General features: G+C 44.3%; 1 protein-coding gene across 1 annotated transcript in view; it reads left to right on the top strand.

Annotated features, from left to right (window-relative positions):
- TOP1 (DNA topoisomerase I) overlaps positions 1–21,872 on the top strand; it is a 36,978-nt gene extending 15,106 nt beyond the window's left edge. Inside the window, exons 6-20 of the mRNA XM_005422244.2 lie at positions 940–1,015; positions 1,951–2,048; positions 6,113–6,228; positions 9,475–9,596; positions 10,287–10,409; positions 11,818–12,005; positions 12,627–12,771; positions 13,801–13,944; positions 14,968–15,153; positions 16,692–16,760; positions 17,368–17,482; positions 18,171–18,298; positions 19,372–19,466; positions 20,175–20,324; positions 20,461–21,872. Of these exons, the coding sequence (XP_005422301.2) occupies positions 940–1,015; positions 1,951–2,048; positions 6,113–6,228; positions 9,475–9,596; positions 10,287–10,409; positions 11,818–12,005; positions 12,627–12,771; positions 13,801–13,944; positions 14,968–15,153; positions 16,692–16,760; positions 17,368–17,482; positions 18,171–18,298; positions 19,372–19,466; positions 20,175–20,324; positions 20,461–20,563 (1,858 nt within the window). The 3' untranslated portion in view covers positions 20,564–21,872. The remainder of the gene's footprint in view (positions 1–939; positions 1,016–1,950; positions 2,049–6,112; positions 6,229–9,474; positions 9,597–10,286; positions 10,410–11,817; positions 12,006–12,626; positions 12,772–13,800; positions 13,945–14,967; positions 15,154–16,691; positions 16,761–17,367; positions 17,483–18,170; positions 18,299–19,371; positions 19,467–20,174; positions 20,325–20,460) is intronic.
- The last annotated feature ends 83 nt before the right edge of the window (positions 21,873–21,955 follow it).

Raw genomic sequence — 21,955 nt, 5'->3', positions numbered from 1 at the left:
GGCACCTCAAGTTCTGGGCCCCTCAATTCAGGAAGGACATAGAGGTGTGGGAAGAAGTGCAGAAGAAGGCAATGAAGCTCAGGAAGGGTCTGGAGCACCAGTCCAATGAGGGGCAGCTGGGGGGGCTCAGCCTGGAGAAGAGAAAGCTCAGGGGTGACCTTATCACTCTGCAGGACTCCCTGACAGGAGGGTGCAGCAGCTGGGGGTCAGGCTCTGCTCCCTGCAACAAGGGATGGGACAAGAGGACATGGTCTTAAGCTGCCAGGGGAAGTTTAGGTTGGACATAAGGAGGAATTTCTTCACAGAAAGGGTGATTAGACATTGGAATGGGCTGCCCAGGGAGGTGGTGGAGTCACTGTCCCTGGAGGTGTTTAAGGAAAGACTGAACATGGCACTCAATGTCCTGGTCTGGTTGACAAGGTGATGTTGAGTCACAGGTTGGACTGGGTGATCTCAGAGGTCTTTTCCAACCTGGAAATGAGGTTGTGTTTGTGGAATTTGCCAGTACTCAATTTTGCTATTGTTTGAACTAGTGGGGGTGCAAAGAGTGAGTCTTGTGGGCAAGATCCCAGACTGATGACTGGAAAGAGAGTTGGGATAGAACATGCCAATAAGGTTATACCCATTTATCCCATCCCATGGAATCACTGAGTGGCTGCTAATGCTTTTGAATTGCTCCTTCATTGAGGAAGATGTTTGTTTCAGCAGTGAAACTTGTGGAGAGGTATTGATAATAAAATCTTGTAGGTTTTCTAGGCTGTTGTGCTGGATTGGGATTATTGAGGCTTCTGAAAGAGCAGGGTATAAATTATATTCTTTAGAAGTTAAAAATGCCAGCTATGCTGCAAGATTGTGCACATAAACTTTGTATGTCTATGATTTCTCTTTATTTGGAATGGAAAATGGATCAATTTCATCAGCAAGTCTTTCTGTTCTTAGTGCTGACTACAAACCCAAGAAAATCAAAACAGAAGACATCAAGAAAGCAAAGAAAAGGAAACAAGAGGAAGAAGAGGTAATGTGACAGAATTTATTTTTATCATAAAGAAGAGCCAGGCTATTTGGTGTGGGATTATGCAGAGCAGAGGGAGTCTGATTTTGTCTGGAACAGAGCTGTGTGTGGCAGATCCCCACTTATGGTGCAGATATTAACTTATCTGAACTGTAATTTATAAAAGGTCAGGGAAACTTTCTTTCCAACCCTTAAAACAATGGGTAGAGAAGATGCCTCCAGGACATGAACTTCCAGGCTGTTCCAGGCAATTCACAATCCTTCTGTTAAGGAGCTGGCAGGGGGCAGGGGAGCCTTGCTCACACCATGTGGTAATTGCACAGATGATGTGGCAGGATCCAGAGGCAGGGGAGATGGAAAAGGGATTACATGCTAGAAGGAGTCTAGGTGGAAATTTCTTTGGAGAGGGACTGGAAAAGGTTAGCCATAATTTGGAACTGACAAACTACACATCTAGCAAAGACACCCTTGTGAGACACACGTTGCAGCACCTCTGGGCAATGGGGTTAATTCTTCCCTTCATAGGAACTGTCTCTGCACTGAGCATGCACCAGGATAATCCCAGAAGCCACCTGACCATGGTGGTTGTGCTCTGCAGCATTTGCCAGACCAGACACACCAGTGCAGGCCAGGGAGGAGGTTCTGTAACACAACAGTTCCCTTCCCATGGCCCAGACTTGCCCCCTATCAGGTGATAGGCTGTGTGCATTTAGCATGTCCCCAGTGTAAAGTAAAAGAATTTGCCTGAAAACTTGAGCAGGACCATCAGCAGACTTTGACTTAATGGGATGATCTAAGAGCACATTTATGTGGTGAAGCCACAGGAATTCAGCTCTTATATACCCCAAGAGAAAGAGTCTTTTAGTTTTAACACATCTTTTCAGGGGAGGGGGGAAAATACAGTAGCTTGTTCTAACAGCATCTTACTCATTTTGCAGGACAGCAAAGCAAAGAAAGTCAAGAGCAAAGATAAGAAAGTCCCTGAAGCAGACAAAAGAAAGAAGCCGAAAAAAGAAGAGGAGCAAAAATGGAAATGGTAACTATATATAGTCAGTGCTGTAGGCTCCCATCTGCACCTGGACTTGCCTGTACCTCCCATGCTGGCTGAATAAGCACATCTGGCTTTCTCTTCTGTTGATTCATGAGGATTTGTTCTGAGTAATTGGCTTACTTTCTGGTAAGCTCTAAATAAATATCTCATTCACTGCATTCATCCTCTGAAGTAGAAGCGATATCCCTAAAACAGGAAATAAGTGTTTTGTAGGGTTGTCTGGGTGGTTGGTTTTTTTTTTTTTTTCCGTATCTGTGTCATTTAGGGCTGCCTACCAGTTAGCTCAGCCTGTTTGACAGATGATTTCTGAAAATGAGTTTTAAATGAAGAACACTTTCTGTCTTGCCCAGGATCCTTAGGTAACATCACTGAAGTTGTACTTTCACCCACTCTAAATTTTTTTAGAACCTTTTTTAAATAAGTCTGACCTTTGTGGTTCATTTGGAAGACAAACTTGTGATGCATCAGTAGTGCTCTGTGTAAGAAACCTGCTGGATACTTTTAACCTTCCATAGTAATTTAAGCTGTTATTTCTAGATTTGAGGGAGCTACCATTTTGTGTGTGTTGAAATTTTGGCCTTAGTACTTCCCTCATTTTAGTGCCTGTGTACTTCTTGAAAGCATGTGTGTTTTCTGCCCACCTGTAATGTATTTTTATGACCTTTCAGGGATGTTTCCTTGATCTTTTCTCAGATCATTTGGCTATTTTTAATAGATCTGTAGAGTTGGGGAAAGTCTTTGCAATCTTCTTCAATCCTGTCAGGTTCAATCCTTTACTCCTTTATTGGCACTATTACTGATTCATCCTTAAAAAGAAAAAAATCTTTTGTAGTGTTTATAGTCTTTACATATTTCTCTTTAACTGTCACAACTTCCTCAGAACATCAGCACTTGCAAATCTTTTTCATACTTGAATACTCCCTTAGAAACTTGGGTTTACAGCCTCTCCCCAAAACTTCCCCTTTTCCCTTAGCAATCCACTTTTTTCTCAAATCCTTTGACAGCATATTTAATGTGCTGTAACATTACCAAACTACAGGGACACAAAGCAATAGGAAGATACAGAAGGTCTTTTTAAGCCTTAACAATCTGTTGTCTTTTTGGCTTTGTCTCAGCTCCCCTTACTGGTTCTGTCGAACCATATCCTGTTATCCCAGCTCCCTTCTATTGTGGGCTGTGTCCTTGAACAGCAGACCTTTACTGGAAAGCTGTGCTGATCGCCCCTCACTCACCTGGGCAGCACAGGCCCCTGTAGTGGTGTTAAGCCCTGCAGTTTGTGCTTACTGCTGAGGAAAAGTGCCTTGGAAAGCATGTTTTGCATTATTTGGCACAAGGTAGCTGATTCCTTCTGCTGATGTTCCTGTCATCCATCTGCAGTTCTGTATAGTCTGTCTCTGCAGGACAAGGTTTCATCTGCACTTCACTTGTTTCTCTTAAGGGCATTTTATGTTCCATCTGACTCAATTTTCTGAGTGTCTGATACCTTTTTTTGGCTGCCTCCTCAAGTGCTTGCTGCCTTGAGCATTTTGATCCTCACTTGTGTGAATGCTTGATGCAGACATCCCCAAGGCACCAGCCTCATTCATCACTGTGTGCAGCTCTTGCAGAGGTCATTTTCATGCCCCATCGGCGTGTGAACAATGTGATCCAGAAGTGCACCTTAGGAGCACTTCTCCCACCTTGTGTTATAGCAAGTTCATTTCCTTGAAATAACATATCCCTGAGGTATGCTCTGGATTTTTTTCCCCCCAAGAATGTTCTCTCTTTTCATTCCACTTGAAAGATCTTCTCCAACTTTTCCTTCCTGAGCCACCCTGGCATATTTAGACAGGGTTGATGTGGGATTTAATTAAGAAGCCTATATGACTGATGAGTTGTTGCTGGAATCAGTGAGGCAGCATTCCCCCACAAAATCATGTGTACAACGTTGCTTTAGAACCAGAAACTGCCAAGGGCAGTGGTGCTGTAATGCTTTTCCTGTTTGAAACTAAATGAGGATGAAAAATGAGCTACACTCAGGAGACTCACTTTTATCTTTTGTCTTAATGCTTATGTGTGATGTGTAGGAAGGTGGAGGTGGGATTGGGGATGGTTTGTAGTCTTTTGGGGGCACACTTTCTGGTAGTTTTGAGCCTAGAAACTACCCCATGAATCCCATGTTTCCTTGTAGCCTTCCCAGAAGGCACAATGTCCTTCTGCTATCTCTTTGAACTGCTGCCTTTCTAATACTTATTTTACATGCATCCTTTGTAAAAGAACAGAAAGGGATAGAGGTACTGAATTTCTCACCAAGTAAATACCAGAGGAATAAATTAAAAAAAACAAGAATGACAAACCTGTCCTGAAAAGCAGTAACTACTGTGAATGATGCCCTTATTTTATTCTTACTGGAATAAAATTGCTCATTGTGAGAGAGAAGAAGCTTATTCTGGCTGAGAGTGGTTTAGATTTATTTTGCTGAAAGGAGCTTCTGGGTGGAAGAACCTAGGCCTGTGTTTGACAAAATATTTATATTTCTAGCTTCTAATTAATAAAAGAAAAACAAAACAAAGCACAACAATCATTAGGAATGTAAATATTTGGAATCTGTGTCAATGTTGGTTTCTTATATCAACATGGTTTACTCAAGCCTTCTTTTCAGCCAGGGACTGAAGTCTGACATGCACTTCTGTATTGATAGCTGGGTTTGGGTGCTTTGCTGTTAAAGCTGTTGAATCTCATCAGAAGAAGTCAGGTCCAGTGGTGTGGTCAAAGATGGTGCCTTTCAAACTCCAGCCAGCTGCTGTGTTGCTGCTGTTCCTAAATTGTTGATGTATAGACACGAGTGAAGCATTTTGAGTGTCTTCTAGCAGAAACTCTTGTCTCTGTACAGTGTTTATCTTCCACGCTGTGACTTCTATCTCAGTAGAGATGAAGCAATCAGTCAGTGCATCACAGCTCCTGAGATGGAGGCAGTCCATGCACATCCTTCCTCAGCTGCTGTGGCACCTGGAATGGGAATGCTGCTCTTTAGGGCTGACACCAGACAGAAGCTTAAACTCCTTTTTTTTATTGTCATGGCTGCTCAACAAAGTCGTCTGGGCAATTCAGAGACTGAGTGCTGTGACAGGTTAATGGTCTTCCAGTTGATTGATCACTAAGGTGAAATAGCCTTTCCCAGCAGGGAATCCTGTGCCAGCAGCATGTAGCAGTAATGTCGTGGTAATCATGAAAGGAGCTTGGAGGGGAGGAGTGTGGAATCAGTGGCCTGGGCACTGGGAACTGGGGGGAGGATCCTGGCCTGGCAGGACCCTTTTCTCTGCAGATGAATTGCTGACCCTGTTCCCTTGGAATGTGGGATTGGTGGCGCCTGCCTTGCTGTGTTGTGATACCAAATGCATCACTTGCAAAGCATTTTTATAGAGCATTTTTTATAGAGCGTCTTTAAGGCAAACATGCAGTTTTCTGGGCTGCTCTGTTTTTATTCAACTATGCTTTTCTTACCCAGAGAATTGGAATGAATTTAAAATGACAGAGCAGGTTTTAGTCTTTCTTGTCCAAGCAGGTTTGTTCTCATTTAGGTCATAAATGAGCATCTGTTTCTTTATCTCTGCCCTTAATGGCATATTGTCCACATCTGAAAGCAGCTGCATAATATACCACAATTGTTTGACTTTGCTGAGCAGGCATCCTGGACCTGATGTTAGATCACAGCTGAAACTAATTTGGCATGATCCTTGCTGGTTTACAGGGTCCAAGTCTTATTTTCTTAAGATCTAAGCAATTTCTGCTGTGTGATTTTGTGAAAAGAGGAGCACATGAGAGGTGAGGAATAGGATGGCATCAGATAATCTGCAGCCCAAGTTGTTCTGCTCATGGTTATGACTGTGCTTTTGGAAAAAGAAAGAAAAAAAGGGATTAAATGGTGATAGTACATTGAGTATTTGTTGTTGGTGTGTACCTGACAAAGCAGTGATTTCTTGCTGGTTTAGCATACTCTCATACCCACACAGTAATAAAATGAAGATTGGGAGCTTAAAATTGTATTGGTTCATATTTCTCTCTTGAAGGTGGGAAGAAGAGCGCTACCCTGAAGGCATCAAATGGAAGTTCCTAGAGCACAAAGGTCCTGTATTTGCTCCACCATATGAACCTCTGCCTGAAAATGTCAAGTTTTATTATGATGGTGAGTTAATCTGTGTTTCTACTTGCTAGGAAGAGAAATAAACATCTCAGGGTATTGCAGTGTTCTTCTGGGGACTGAAGAGCTGAGGAGGTGGTTGAGTTTTAGTGGTTCACTTAAATCAGCTCCTCAGCAGCAAAGTGAGGTTGTGGATGGAAAGAAATTTACCTGAGCCTGCTGAATTCTGCTCACTGAAGTGACACAGGGATTGAACCTGCTCTCAGTCCCTTATGGGGGTGAATCTCTCCGGTTCCTTAGCAGAATGAGGGTGTCTGATGCCTCAGAGTAGCAGTGACCAGTGGAGTATGTAATTGTAGCTGCCTCATCACTGGTCACCTCTAGGCTTGCTCTTGTTTTCTTTAACCTCAAGAACTGCAACTTCCATCATCCATGATGAAATTCATCATCATTTAGTGACATGAGCGAAATAAAAGACAATTGAATTTGGGTACAGATGATTAGGATCTTGTAGGAATGAATGGGATGACCCTGGGCTCAAGGACACAGCCCTCTCATGTAAGTCACGGTCCCATTTCCTGACCACTGCCTGTGGTAGAACTAATTGGTGTGGGATTTAAGTATCCTGGGCTGCCTGGCTGGTAGAGGCTCATGTGAAAGGGATTATATGATGTGATGCCTGTTGGAGCCTGGACTTGATGACCTGTGTGTTTCCTTTCTGTGATCATGTTAAATGAAGGATCAAATTAACCCAGGATTGAATTAAGTGGGAGGTATTTGAATGGATGAAAATGTAATTTTTGGTGATGGGGACATCTGCACATGGAACTCTTCCAGGAGCAACGTGCTGTTTTCATGTGACATGACACAGTGTTTTGAAATACTGAGGAATAGGTGGCATTACATTTTCAGCAGCAAAGTAGTGAAATAAATATGCTGAAGCCTATTAAAGGCCATGTCCAAGCAAGTAGCACAGTGATCAAGGATGTCTGCAGCCTTCTTTCTTAGGGTTTGATAAGAACTGATGCAAAGTTGGAGATTGTTTTCCTGTACTGAAAAATGCATGATCTCTCCTGTTGTCTAGAGAAGGGGAGGGGCAGATTGCACTGTGCTATCCCTTGGTGCAGACAGCAATAAACTCCTCATCTCTCCAGCCATCTATTTCACAGAGCCTCTGCAGGGATTTCTGCAACTTCTGCAACTTCTGCCTCTCTCATCACAGAAATTCATCAATAAGCTCAACAGTCATGGGTTGGGCTGGGAGGGGATCTGGCAAATAAAGACATCCCATAAGTCTTCCTTGAGAAACTAGGCAAAAAATCAGAACTCTGATTTACACAGCAGCTGCTGAGAGCCTCTGTCTGTGCTCACAAGGCACTGTCTCATTTCAAGATTATCCCAGGGTGATTTGTAGAGCCCAGTAATGAGGCTGTGGCTGGCCAGCAGCCGGCTCACACCGGAGGAATCTGTCCCTGGCCTAGGGATTCACTGCCTGCTTTCATCTCACATAAAAACTGCTGGGGCTCTTGGAAGTGCCTGCGGTACTGACTCGGGGAAGGAACTTGAAATGCCAAAGCCATCCTTTTTCAGTGCCTGTGGGTTAACCAGTCACTGCTCACAGGCCAGAGGTGGCTCTGACTTCCACATTTTTCTGTAGATGGGGCAAGGTAAGAGTGTGGCACTTGCAGTCATGGCCATGGGGTTTCTTCTGCTTGTTATGTCCCCTGGTTGCTTTCTGGTTTTCAGTTTTAAATCAGGTATGCCTGATTTATATGCCTCTGCAATAAATCCTTTCTTTACTAGCTCTGTCACTAAGAGCCTTTTCAAACCTTTGTGAAAAAAAAAAAAGGAAATTGTTTCCAATGAAATGTATTCTAAAGTGATTAGATAAAGGTGACTGAGCCTTCATCTTGCTGGGAAAAATATCAGACATTTTAGCCCCCTAACATGTTACTAACTCGATAGCCTCTGTCAAGCTGAAATTGTAGCCTGGAAAAACAGTTTCCCTTGCTGTCTCTCCCTTCCCCCATTTCCTGTTATAAGCAAACAAATGCTGTATTTTAGGTTACAGCTTAAAAATTGGCAGAGTTACTGTTGGTTTAATTTAATTGTGGAATATTCTCAGATCATTGGGAGGACGTTTTGCTAAGTCCTGTTTTACAAGACTTTATAGATCTTAAGGCTTTTTAGCTGACTCCCATGCTTTAATTTTAGAGATGATGCAACTTTTGAAAATATGTAGTAAACCCAAAGCATGGTATGTTTTTTTCCAAGAGCAGAGATTGAACAGTTTCCTGTGTTCACTAGTGTGCAGTAAAATGGCTGTTAAAAATCTCCAGGTATTGACGGCCAAGCATTGGAACTTTAAATATTTCTTGCAACTAAACTAACTGGAGATGTGAGCTGCATGCAGAATCCTTCAGAGGGATCACTGGCACCCCACATTTCATCAGGAATGCAGTCAAGACCAAAAAATGCTCGATAGGAATGTCAGATGTTGAATGCACAGCCTCGATGCAGCAGCAGCATCTTTCATTCTCCCCTTGCAGCAATTCCACTTTGTGCTGTAGTCATGCAGAGAAGCTGGAATGTGACCCCTCCATTCACGGACAGCTCAGTCTTTCTTAAAAATGGCTGCCTTTTGAGCCTGCTTTGGAGAGGCAGGAGTGCATTCCCACAGCAGAGAGAACAATTAGCAGAACCCTGACACGTTTCCTTGCAATGAGGGGAGAGTTCAATATTTGGCATCTCTCTCCAGCCTGTTTGTAGAGTATCCAGAGGAAGGGCTCTTCCTGCCTACAAGCAGCTAAAGGCTGGAAGGGGTGTTCCAAGGTGGAGTCTGTCTGTGCATTGAAAAGGAATACAGGGACTATTTTTCCCACATGTCTGAGTGCTGGAATATGAAATTTAATAAAGTCCCTGCCTTTTTGACATCAAACAGCAGTGTCACCCCAGGAGCACACCCAGCACGGGGGTGGCTCAGCAGAGGGTTTCCTGCAGCAGGCCTTTTCCCCTTCCTGCCCTGCAGCCCAGACCTGCCTCACATCAAATTGCTGTTGCTTTTTTTAATGTTTAGATTCCAGAGGAAATTTTTTTCAAAATGTTTGTGGTGGAAGTCAAGCAATTGTGCTCCTCTGTTTCCTTTGTCCATTCAAGTTGCTGTATTATGTAACATTTTAAGACAAACTTCTCCATAGTAAAAATATAATCCTTTAGGGTAGTTACTATGTTCTCTTTATGACTTTGATTCCTGTTTACCATTTTCTTTAAGAAGAAAACCTTTCTTTGTAGGTAAAGTCATGAAGCTGAGTACCAAAGCAGAAGAAGTTGCCACATTCTTTGCAAAAATGCTTGATCATGAGTACACTACAAAGGAGATCTTCAGGAAAAACTTCTTCAAGGACTGGAGGAAGGTATGCACATAGTCCTGGGCTGCAGTGACTGTGAACATGGCCAGTGTCTCCTCAGCACTGGCCAGAGAAAAGGGGCTGCTGTTCCATGCACGGTAAGGTTGGCTTGAGGCAACTAAAAGCTGCCTCAGACAGTAGCTGTGAAGTTTCCCATTTATCCTGTAGTTTCACCAGGAAGGACCCCACCATAAATGCCTTTCTAAACCAACAAAGTCAGGTTCCTCTGTTGCAGCACCATGGGGTGTAGCTGACTTGTCTGTTAATGCCTTGTGTAAGAGCCAGGTTTGCTACAAGGAAACCCCTTCCAAACAGATGTTCACTTCAGTCATCAGATGTAACAGCAAGCCTTAGATAAGTTTGGTGCAATTTTCCTGGATATATTTCTGGGTTTTTCTTCCCATCCCTCAGCAGTCCCAGTCAGGGGGTGGGAGTTCTTTGGAAAGTGGTGAAGCATTGGACAATGCTTGGGGACATCAGAACCCTGCAAGGCCAGTGCTCCATGGGATCTGCTGCTTGTCCTTTCCTCTGACCTCAGCTGGAGTCAGCCTGTGCAAGAATTTGGGGATTCCTGGGGGGGTTATTTTGAGAACCTGCCTGTTGTTCCTGTTTAGGCTGCCTGGAGTAGGGTAAGCTCTGCTATGCATGAAAACTTTCTGTGTGTGTAAACTTAAAGCACTGCTTTCCTTCTGCAAGGAAATGACCTCTGAAGAGAAGAGCACTATCACCAGCCTCAGCAAGTGTGACTTCACCCACATGAGCCAGTATTTCAAAGCTCAGTCAGAAGCTAGGAAACAGATGTCCAAGGAGGAAAAACAGGTACCAGTGGGAATTCTAGGAGGCTTCATGGTTGTAAACATCTTTGTGCAATCATTCCCCTTGCTGTGCATATGTCAGTGTTTTTCACCAGCTTTCAGATTATTGCTTTCATGTGAGCTGTGCAGCTCAGGTAGGGCAGAGCTCTGTGTTTACAGCTGAATCTTCATCCTGGCTTGAAGTGATATTGATAGGGCTGATCCTGCTTATGGAAAGAAAGTTAAGCCAGTAACTGCTTAAGTTAAGTAACTGCTTAAGTCAATAAAGAGAATCAGAGGTGCTGCCTCTGGGCTCATTGGTCCCTGGGAAATAATGAGCAGTGGATAGTCAGTTAAGGATGGCTTAGATCAGGATGGTGGAAAGGATACAGCAATGCCATTAGTGAATAAAATGAGAGAAGAAATCTTAAACATCAAGTAATGCTGTTTTTTGAATAAAAAATGAACTTTATTATCCAGCAGCATGGCCACATGTCTCATAGGTTAAGAATTAAATTAACTGCAATGAATGTTGGAAGGTGGAAACTTCCCCCAAGTTCTCAGTTGATCTTCTGCAATGCTGTAGTAGCTGTCCTTTGAATGAAAGGCCTGGCAGCTTGGAATTACAGCCTTTGGGATCAGAGGGATCCCATCAAAATGGAGAGCCCTTGTCTTCCTGCTGTTTCTGTCTGATAAATGTGGGTGAGCCCTTGAGTTCCTGTCCATGGTGGCTCTTAAAACGGAGCAGAAGTGGCTTTTTCTGTTTCTTAGCTGGTGCAGCAGTGCTGTCTGTGGGTCAGATGTTTTATTTTGAGCTGCAGTGTTTTTATTTTTCCTGCTATATAATTAGAGTTCAGGCACAGAAGTATGCAGTGAAATCTCAGCACATTCTTTCTTAGAAGACTGTGTTCTGCTTGTGAAACCATTTGCTGACACAGGCTTGACATGCAGCAGCCTGGAGACATTCCTTTGCCTGCTTTCTGATGCTGAGTTCAAACACTGAAGTCTTTTATACACGGAATTTTTATACATAAACAACAAGACAGGAAGTCCAGTGGATGTCAAATGCTCAGTATAAAATATAAAATAGCAGTACTGTGCTGAGGGTACCCTTGAAGCTGAGAGATATGGATAGAGATACACCCCTCTGTTGTGACAAAATTGTAGCTGCCTTCACCAGCACTTACTTGTTTCCCTCAAATACAACTTTTCAGAGTTTTCACACATTCTTTCCCTTTTTCCAGTTTGTGCTGTGTGCATTTTATGAATGCTTTTCTGGCCAGTCTGATACACTTGCCATGATGGGGATCTGGTTTTTGGTTGGGTCTTCAGCATTAGTGTGGCACAAATGTAAAAATTTTTCAAGTCTTGCCATATAAAGGTGTGTGTGGTGCTGCTTGGGCCCTATCATGTTTGCTTTTGGCTTTTCCCAGAAAATCAAAGAGGAGAACGAGCGGCTATTGAAGGAGTATGGTTACTGTGTGATGGACAACCACAAGGAGAGGATTGCCAACTTTAAGATTGAGCCCCCAGGTCTGTTCCGAGGTCGTGGGAACCATCCCAAAATGGGGATGTTGAAGAGGCGCATCATGCCCGAAGACATCATCATAAACTGCAGCAAGTGAGCACTGCATGCTTCACACCCTGCCTTTGCTTTCTAGAGCTCATTTTTTAAAACCCTCTATAAGTTGATACTCAAACATGTAGAATTAGGGATGCAGCTTATCTTGTTCTCATATGGATAAGAAACTGAGTCATACAAGCAAAGACTGAGCAAGGCAATCATGGGTTTCATGTAGAACTTTTCAACATATTTTCTTCCTCACGCCTACAGCCTACATCTGCCTAAGCTGCCTTTCCTGCTAGTATTTCCAGAAAATAATTTTCTTATACATAGGTTGCCCTACCTTGTCTTCCATGATGTTGAAGGCTAAGATTTGGTAGGCTTTTCTTCACTCTCTAGTCCTTATAAGTGTCCACACTATTAAATACAGTGTTCACAAATGATCCTAGCAATTACAGTATAATTCTTCAGCAGGTACATGTTAGTAGCAATTACATTCCTCATCTTTGTTCAATTTTATTTACTTGGTTGCCTGCTTGTGGAGATAATGCACTTGTGTTGCCTCAGTTCCTTTCCCTGCAGTTTCTTTGTGTAATGCTGTTTATTACCTTCTCTGTTTTGATGCTGGTGGGATTTTCTTTAACTAGCTTTTATGATCTGTTTTCTAATTCTCTGTAGGGATTCCAAAATCCCTGCCCCTCCACCAGGACACAAATGGAAGGAGGTTAGGCATGATAACAAGGTGACCTGGTTGGTGTCATGGACTGAGAACATCCAAGGCTCTATCAAATACATCATGTTGAACCCTAGCTCAAGAATTAAGGTAAAGATCCAGTTAAAAAAGCAAAAACAAAGCAATTTTCCTGGTCATGTTTCCAAGAAGCAAAGGTAGCTTGTGGTTAGGAGAGAGGTAGGAGATAAAGCTAGCTGGCTGTTTCATCCTACAGTGGTTAAAAAACAGAGGGAAGGTTCTGTGCTTCTGTTCCCCCTTGAAAAGAGAGGATAGAGTTACTGCCCAGGAGAGCAGGTGAAATCTGGAAAAAGTCTCCTGAAAAGCATTGTGTCATTTTTAATAGGAATCCTTTAACCTGTATAAACCTAAAAGGAAGCAATTTATCCAAGAGCAGTCTTGCTCTGGTGGATATTTCACATACATTTGGCCTTAACTTCCCCTGCCTGGTGTTGCAGTGAAGTTCTAACCATGGGTTGTTAATTAGTTGTTTGTAAAATTAAAAACACGGCCAGGCTCCTGGCTGAGAAGGCTGGTGAGGAGCTCATGACTGAAGGAAAATAAACTCCTGCTGTGGGAGCAAATACCCAGTCTGTGGATCAAGTCCATAAAAGCAAGAATTTAAGCTCCTTTCATGAAGTCTTTTTCTGAGAGATTTTTTCCTGGATTGGAAACACGGAGTTTGTCCTACAAATACAGGAGGAAAAATATCTCTGTTCCCTGTGAATTCCTGCCCTCTTTTTGCTGTGTCTTGAATATATAATAATGATGATGAACTGTTGATGTTGTTTTTGCCTTTTATGGGTATTTAATTACACAGCTGAAAGAACATAAGTGCCATCTGAATAAAGCAAAGGAAACCATTTGTATTTTGAGAAGCAGGGAAGATGTGTTCTTTTGTGTCTCTCTCTAGTTGCTTCCATGGAAGTATTTAATATCATGGAAATCTGAATGACCTGCAGCTGTGTGGCAGCACAGTGTGAAGCTGAGCTGTGCAGCATCTCAGTGCTTTTGTACAGCGAGACTGTTTGCCACACACGGGCTTGCAAAGCCTTGAGATGCAGATTGGAGCAAGTCCTCTGCCTGCTCTGTAGTGCTGACTCTGTTCCAACTTCCCTGCAGGGTGAGAAGGACTGGCAGAAGTACGAGACAGCTCGGAGGTTGAAGAAGTGTGTAGATAAAATCCGGAATCAATACCGAGAAGACTGGAAATCCAAAGAGATGAAAGTTCGGCAGAGAGCTGTGGCACTGTACTTCATTGATAAGGTGAGGCTCCTTCCTTGGCTCCTCTCACCCTCCCTGTCCTGCTGGGAATGCTTGGGAATGCTGTGTGTTTGTCTTGAAGGCAGAATTGAGGCCAGTTACTAAGGTATCCTGAGACTTCCTGGTGGGCAGGCTTCTTTTCCTTCCCATTACCTGGAATCCAGAGCAATGAACTATTGTACTAAACACAGCTATTTCAGGCAGCATTGTTTAGTTCAGGCAAAACTCACAGCCTGGTCCCAGAATCACCCAGTTGGATTAGTGGGAAGTTTGTGTGGGCCTTTTGTCTCCAGCTGCTTCAGTTTTCCTGCTGGGAATTTCTGCTGGTTTGTCACCTCTTCAGCATGAGGTCACAGTTGTGAGGTTTTGTAATTATGTTAGTTTCTTCACCACAGCATAAAGAAAACTGCAGTTGTGTTGATGCATTTACAGCAACATAAAACCAGTTCCCAGAGAGCTTCTCCCTAGTAGCATATGGTGTCTTGACTAACTAAATTAACAGGTTTTGTTCAAAATGGTTTGATGTAAACCAGGGAACTTTGATGTGAATAATTCTGGTTTCATATGACCACTGAAGATTTCAAAAGTCAGAAATTGTTTTAGCCAGCACTGTGGTTTTATGCAGCCAAGTGTAGCATTTAGATAATTTATACAAGCCAATATTTATATAACCTGTATGCTATTTGAAATGTATTTAGTGTGCAGTGAATAGGTAGGATCACAAAAGATGAACAACTGAACTGTATAAATTGCTTCAAGTAGAGTTCACGTGGAAGTCAATTGGATTTTTAAAAACTGCCACACTTTTTGAAATTCATTTCCGTTAGTCAGACCTGTCTCACAGTTTGAATTACTTAATGAACAAAAGTTGGTAAAGCATCTTGGCTTAAACTCTTAAAAAAAAAAAAAGGAGATATTCTCCTCTGGACCCTGCTAGTTCTAGGCCAGCATCTGAAGGTTTGCAGCATCTCTTTATTCTGGGGACAGTTTGAATTCCTTACCTCTCTTGTCTTGATATAAATGTAGCTTGCCCTGAGAGCTGGTAATGAAAAAGAAGAAGGAGAGACAGCTGACACCGTGGGCTGCTGCTCTCTGAGAGTAGAGCACATCAAGCTGCATCCTGAGCTGGATGGGCAGGAATACGTGGTTGAGTTCGACTTCCTCGGGAAGGATTCCATCCGATACTACAACAAGGTCCCTGTGGAGAAGAGGGTGAGGCACCTCCACAAGCACATATACACACACTGAATAGCACAGAGGTGTGGTCAGCACAGTCTGTTGCAGCACAGTCTGCATGGCATTAACAGGTTGCTTTACCACTGCTCAGATACTGAACCAGAAAATAAGTCAGTCAGTGTGACATCCTTGTGGTGTGGCACAGCCCAGCAGATGAGATGTTCAGACACCTTGCAGCTCTTCCCTGTGGTCTCAGTTTGAAGAGTTGATGTAGAGAAGTGTAACAGCTGTGTTAGACAAGCTTCCTGGGTCTCATTCTCATCATCAGTGTTGGTTTTGTCACCTATAGATGCTGGAGTTGCAGGCCCGTGTGACAAGTGACAGCATAAACGGTTGTGAAATACTGCTGGCACTGGCAGAGCAGCAGTTTGATTGGGGCTTTGATAATAGACACCTCTGTCACAGTGGTTTGGGTCACGTTGGAGCTGAACCCTCACAGAGTAGATCTTGATCTTGGCTGCTCCAGAGCCTATGGAGAAGGTGCACTGTTACCTCTGCCCTATGAATTTGGGTGTCTGCCAGCCAAGACTTCTTATGCCATGTCAATTCTTTTACTTCTGCTATCCACCAGTTTCAAATCTGCTGTGATTTTGACCTCATTTCAGAATCAATCCCTATCCAGCAGCATGAACCTGGTGGGCACTATCAAAAAAATTTTTTGTGGGTGTAACAGCTTTGCATCTGGCCCACAGCTCTGTGGTCTGAGATACCCTGTGTATAATACTGTGGTAATTTCATGACAGCCAGCAGTAAATGTTGGTGCCTTGAGGAGCAAAACAACTGAAAAAAAATGAAATTATTGCTGCTCCAGAAATTAATGTGTGCTGGAATTCTTGGTTCCCTTGTAAAGAAGAAAACATATTTTTCTATTTAAATTTATTGGTATCTCTTGGTATTTTTTCAGTTCTTAAAATGTGCAGTTGAGTATTGTGGAGCTAGAAATCTTTGTATATTGGGTGTCTATAGAAGAATGTGCATTGTTGAGAAGCTGGAGAATTGGAGCATGCAGAGCTGGGATTTGTGGTCTCTGTTATAATCAAAGATGCTTTGATTATTCTCCCTACCCCAGTGAGACATGTTTGGGATGAAATTGTATGAAACAATGCAGCAGGGTTGGTTTCTTGGAGCTTCAATCCATGGCAAATGGTTCAGGGGTCTCTAGGGCACAAGTAATAATGGGAGAGTAAGGAAAAGTCAGTAGCTTTGGGGTCTCTTTCTCTATTAGGCAGCTACACCAGAGCAGTTAAGTCTCCTGACTCTAATTTTGATCCAGAGGATGAGAGGGCATTTTGATCCAAAGGATGATGAGGGCATCTTGTTGCTGGGGAGGAACCTGCAGCACAAGCATTGCATTGAGAGATGGGTCTTTGCCTGATGGGACGTAACATCCAGCATCATCACTGTTCCTGAAAGCAGTTTAATGGCTCCCTGGCAGTCCTGCTTTCATATAACTTAGTACTGCCCAGTGCTGTCTGGTCTGTGTGCCTGACATTCCTGGTTTTCTTTTCCTGCAGGTGTTTAAGAATCTTCAGCTGTTCATGGAGAACAAGCAGCCTGAGGATGACCTCTTTGACCGCCTCAATGTAAGCACAGAGTTCATGGTGAGGGTGGTGCAGCATCCTGAACAGGCTTGCTCTGCACCAGGCAGTAACAGCTGCTCTGTTCCAGAAATGGTTTCAGTGGAAATTTTCTTCCAGAGCATCTCAGAGCAGTGAGAGTCTGTCTCAGTCTGGTGTCTGAATTGTCTACTGTGCCCACAGGTTCCCAAAGCAATGGGCCTTGGTCCTGCTGAGCCTGCCTGGCACTGACCTGGGGAGGTTTTTTCAGAGTTCAGAGATGATGAATGTGTGAGGTGACAGATTTTCACATGCCATCCCTGTCTGCACACTCAGCTCTGTGGGAGCACTGTGGTGGTCCAGGCATGTTTATTGTTGCTGGAAACCAAAACCTCCACACCAAAAAAATCTTTTTTGGCCACTTGTGGTACTTGTTACCAATCTAATACTCGTTGGTTCTTTGTTCACTTCTGCTGTGGTTTCAGTCATGCTGTGGCTATTCTGTTGTGGTCAGGTCTGAGTACACCAGGTCTCAGCCATGAGCTGCACATCTGTGTCAGCCGTGGATCCAGAGGTTTCACAAACACTGTGGTCATTCCTAGTGCTCACTGTCATCTCCTTTCTGCTTCTTTAGACCAGTATCTTAAATAAACACCTTCAAGACCTTATGGAGGGGCTGACAGCCAAGGTATTCCGTACTTACAATGCCTCCATCACGCTACAGCAGCAGCTCAAGGAGCTCACGAATCGTAAGTCTTGCCCCTGAAGCTGTGAGGGGAACAGTTCTTACCCTGCAAAACAGATCTGGCTTCCTTGGCTGAGCCACAAGCTGTGTATCTGTTCACCACTTCCTTCTAACAGTTCTCCCAGTGCAAATGTCAGGCAGCTGAGATCTGATCAAAAATCTGCTGTCAGACAGTCTTTTAAGGTAGTTGAGCAGAACAGAACTGACTTGTGAGCACACCAGGGTGTGCTTTCCAGGTTATGCCTATCCTTAACCAAATCTGTTTTCTTCTATTAGTTTCTTTCTATGTGCTGTAGATGACAGGCAAGGCAGGTGCATGTGTAACAGCCCCATGTTTGATGCTGCTCATGCATAACCCCTGTGAGCAGTGCTGCCTTGCCCTTTGCAGCTTTACCAAGTGGGCACATTGCACCTGTGAAGCCCAGTGGTGTCCTGGGCAGGGTGGTCCTGCTGTCCCCAGCTCTGGCTGTGCTTCCCCTCTGTTGAGTTGAGGTGGTGTCAGTGGTGATAAGGAACATCCAGAAGGAGTTAGGGGCTGGGATGGAAGTGGCCAGGCCTGGGCCTGTAGTTGGAGTGCAGTGTTGAGAGTGGACATAGGAGGGGATGGTTGGTTCTGCAGTGGCTGTGGGACACTGGCTGTGGCACCACACCCTGGAGAACTCACGTGTTCACCACTCTCCTGTCCTTCACAGCGGATGACAACATCCCAGCAAAGATCCTCTCCTACAACCGTGCCAACAGAGCGGTGGCCATTCTGTGTAACCACCAGAGAGCTCCGCCCAAAACCTTCGAGAAGTCCATGATGAACCTGCAGAGCAAGGTACGTCCCTCTGCCCAGCTCTGAGGGCTCCAAGGGCTGCATCTCAGGAGTCAGCATTCCTTTCCCTTGGGGTGAAAGCAGGGCCTGCTTTTCCCTGTCAGGAGTTGGTGGTGTGCATCAGATACCGGCCTGCTCAGAGATGAGCGGTGAGCTGGAAGGGGCTTCTCTGAGTTGTCTTTTACCTGTAAAGAACAAGACCAGGCCCTTTTTCTGCCCTTCATCCTATAGCTGTGTGTTCAAGTGTTTGAAACTTGAGAGCAGCAGTCTCTGGCTCTGATCTGTGTCCCCTGAAGAACCTGGAGTGGGCAGCCACCCCTGTTGTGTGAATCCCAGGCCACTGTCAGTGGTACATAGTACATTATGCCCCTCTGACTTGACCTCTTCCTTTGCAGATTGTTTCTGGTGAAGGCCATGAGGTCCAAAGGGGTTAGGTCTGTTCCTAGTCTGGTTTTAGAATAACCTTCACAATAAGGAGTTCTGGTTTGGCACTGCAGTGTCCCCTGCTTCCATAACACCTAACATGGCTGCCTTCACCCTAGATCCTAGAGCTTGGGGATGTTTAAGGGCAATGGTTGAACAGGGGCTGCGAAATGCTGAATCTCCCTGAATCCCAAACTTACTGAAGTAGAACTGCCTGAGGCATTAACACCTTGCAGTGTGTAGGATGTGGGGCTGATTCCTACTTGAGGGATCAGGGATCATCCTTCCATTTAGCCATCAGAGAGCTGGTAGTGGTGGGATGCAGTGAAGGCAGACAAGCTGCCAGGAAGGGTTTGTTGGCCAGGCCAGACCAAGCCAATTCCTCAGCCTGCATGGTTGTAGCTGTGTGAGAAAGCTCCCAGCACCAGCTTGTCTTTGGAAATGAGTGAGGCCCTGTTTTCTGAGGGGGATATCTCACCACACTTGGCTGTGCAGTGCCCAGTGGCCTGATTGCTCTGCAGGAGTGGATCTGACTGCTGGTAGATTCTGAACGTGGTCACAAACTGGCTGCCTGGGTCATGCTGCCCAGGGGTGACTGACACAGCTGTCAGCAGCTCGTTCTCAGTGCTGCCATCTGGTTTTGCCTCTCCTAGATTGATGCCAAGAAGGAGCAATTAGCTGATGCCAGGAGGGAACTGAAAAGCGCCAAAGCTGATGCCAAGGTCCGGAGGGATGAGAAGTCTAAAAAGTAAGGCTGGTGTTACTGGGCTGAGCAATGCACCCAGAAGGGGCCCTTTCCTGGCCTGTGATTTGGGGAGGCTTTCTTTTGCCCTTTTCATTCTATGCATGAAGAAATGGCCACCCTTGGGGTGGTCTGACCTGTGGTTCCTGTCATGGTCACTCATGCCCAGCCCTCAGAGCTGAGCCTCTGCCAGTGCTCACCCACCCTGCTGCTGCCCAGGAGCAATGTGCAGCATTGCTGCCTTCCTGGGGAGCCTGGGCTTGCACCATTAACTAATTAATTAATTGCACAGGCACCTCCCTGAGTTCTCCACTCCCCGTTGGAAGCCCATGGCACAGACCATGTGCTGGGGCTCTGTGTAGGCTCTGCAGAGCAGCCACGGGGGAGCTGAGATACAGGAGCTCTGGAAGCAGGATCACAGCATGACTTGCTGAGGGATAGATGGGCTGGTGTGGGAGTGGGTGTAGCATCAGAACAGTTCAGGCTGTTGCTTCCAACCCTTTAAAACAAAACTGCTGCTTAAGATCCCTGCTTTGCCTCCTGGAAAATGTCAGTTCTTAATTGCATGTGCTGAGTGTGTTGTTGTCACCATCTGTGCTGACACAGCTGCCCTGTGTGGCTGGTGGCATTGCTTACCTTGAGCAGAGTCCCTCTAGGTTCCCACAGTGCTGACAGGGCATTAGGAATTCAATGCTTTGTTCTTTGCCACCCCAGGACGGTGGAGAGCAAGAAGAAAGCAGTGCAAAGGATCGAGGAGCAACTGATGAAACTGGAGGTCCAGGCTACAGATAGGGAGGAGAACAAGCAGATTGCTTTGGGCACCTCCAAACTCAACTATCTGGATCCCAGGATCTCTGTTGCTTGGTAAGCCCTGCCTGGGATATGCTGGGGTGACCCACCCCACTCCTTCACCTCTGTCCTGTCCTCCCACACAGCAACAAGGGCAGGGTCTCTGGCCTTCCTTTTATCCCTAACTCTAACAGCATCTCCTCTCCTGCAGGTGTAAAAAGTGGGGAATTCCTATAGAGAAGATTTATAACAAAACCCAACGAGAGAAATTTGCCTGGGCTATCGACATGGCAGAGGAAGACTATGAGTTTTAACCTGTTTTTATTGAGATGAATTTTATGGGAAAAGGGAGTAGCCTGGTTTTTAGGGAGATTGATAAACTGTGAGCCTTACTTGTCCTTGGATGCTGGGGAAGGGGGAGGAAAGGGGCAAGTAAGCATCAGATAAAACAGCCAACATCTTGCAGAAAGCATAACCTGGAAATATCTTAAAGGAGCTGAGCCAGTTGTCCTATGGACAACTTATTTAAAAAATGTTTCAGAGATCCAAATTCTAGCTGTCTGGTTTGTGTGGTTTTTCTCTTGAGGCAGGGCAAGTGGATGGGGGATTTGTCAACCTTCCGCCAGGCAAATTCACCATCACACTGAGAGCGTGGGAATCTTTAGCTACTGTATACAAAATCCAATTATATTGGTGCGTTTTTACAGTTAGGGTTTTGCAATAACTTCTATATTTTAATAGAAAATGGACTCCTTAACCCCTGCCCTTCCCCTCCCCCTCCCGCCCCATTTCAGAATTTAACAAATAAACAAAATTTAAGGAACCCAACGCACCTGTTACAGCTGTCACTATAGTCATGGAAATACCCAAATCTTTTTCAATTTGTCACTTGAAACAGTCGTGGCATTGGAACATGAATTTACAAAAATCCACCACATTTGTTCAGAGCAAATCATGATGGGAAATCGGCCTCCTGACTTGAGTGTTCCTATTTTAAATGTGAATTTTTATTTCTTTTTAATTATTTTAAAATATTTAAACAGTTTTCTTTCTTTATGATCTTAAAGATCGTGTAGGTTTGGGGAGCGGGTGGGGGGAGGGGGCCGTGTGATGGAAAGATGTGTGTGGAATTTGAGAACAAGTGAAATTGGAAACAAATGACATTCCCATCACCCTTTGTTCTGAACACGCTCTGTACACTTCCAAGAATTATCTACTTTTTAGGTTTGTCAGACTGTTTTACCTTTTCCCCCCCCCTCCTTTTTTTCTAAGCCCCACTCCCCTCTTTTACTTGAAAGATTTTATTGTGTAAAAAGAAGTTTCACAGGTCAATAAATTTCGAGGGAAATGAGCATTGGTCCAAAAAGGAAAATAATCAAGATTTTAGGGCTTTTATTTTTTTCTTTTGTAATTGTGTAAAAAAATTTTAAAAATTAAAAAGCAGAATTTTAATGTGAAACCTTTTTTTGCTATAATCATTAGTCTTAGAGGCATTGTTAGCGTAGTGTGTGTGCAAGACCATTTCCTGCAGCCTTTCCTCAACAAGTATCTTCTATTTTTATCATGAATTCCCTTTTAATCAACTGTAGGTTATTTAAAATAAATTCCTACAACTTAACTGAGTGTTGGTGTCTCTGTGTTCTTTCACCTCTGGTCCTGGATATGAGGCCCCCGTGGTCATTGGGCTGGGGGGTGCAATTCCTGTT

The sequence above is a fragment of the Geospiza fortis genome, unplaced genomic scaffold (assembly GCF_000277835.1).
Source record: "Geospiza fortis unplaced genomic scaffold, GeoFor_1.0 scaffold188, whole genome shotgun sequence".
Classification (NCBI taxonomy): domain Eukaryota; kingdom Metazoa; phylum Chordata; class Aves; order Passeriformes; family Thraupidae; genus Geospiza; species Geospiza fortis.
Note: the sequence above shows the minus strand (reverse complement) of the source record. Positions and strands in the feature narration are given on the sequence as shown.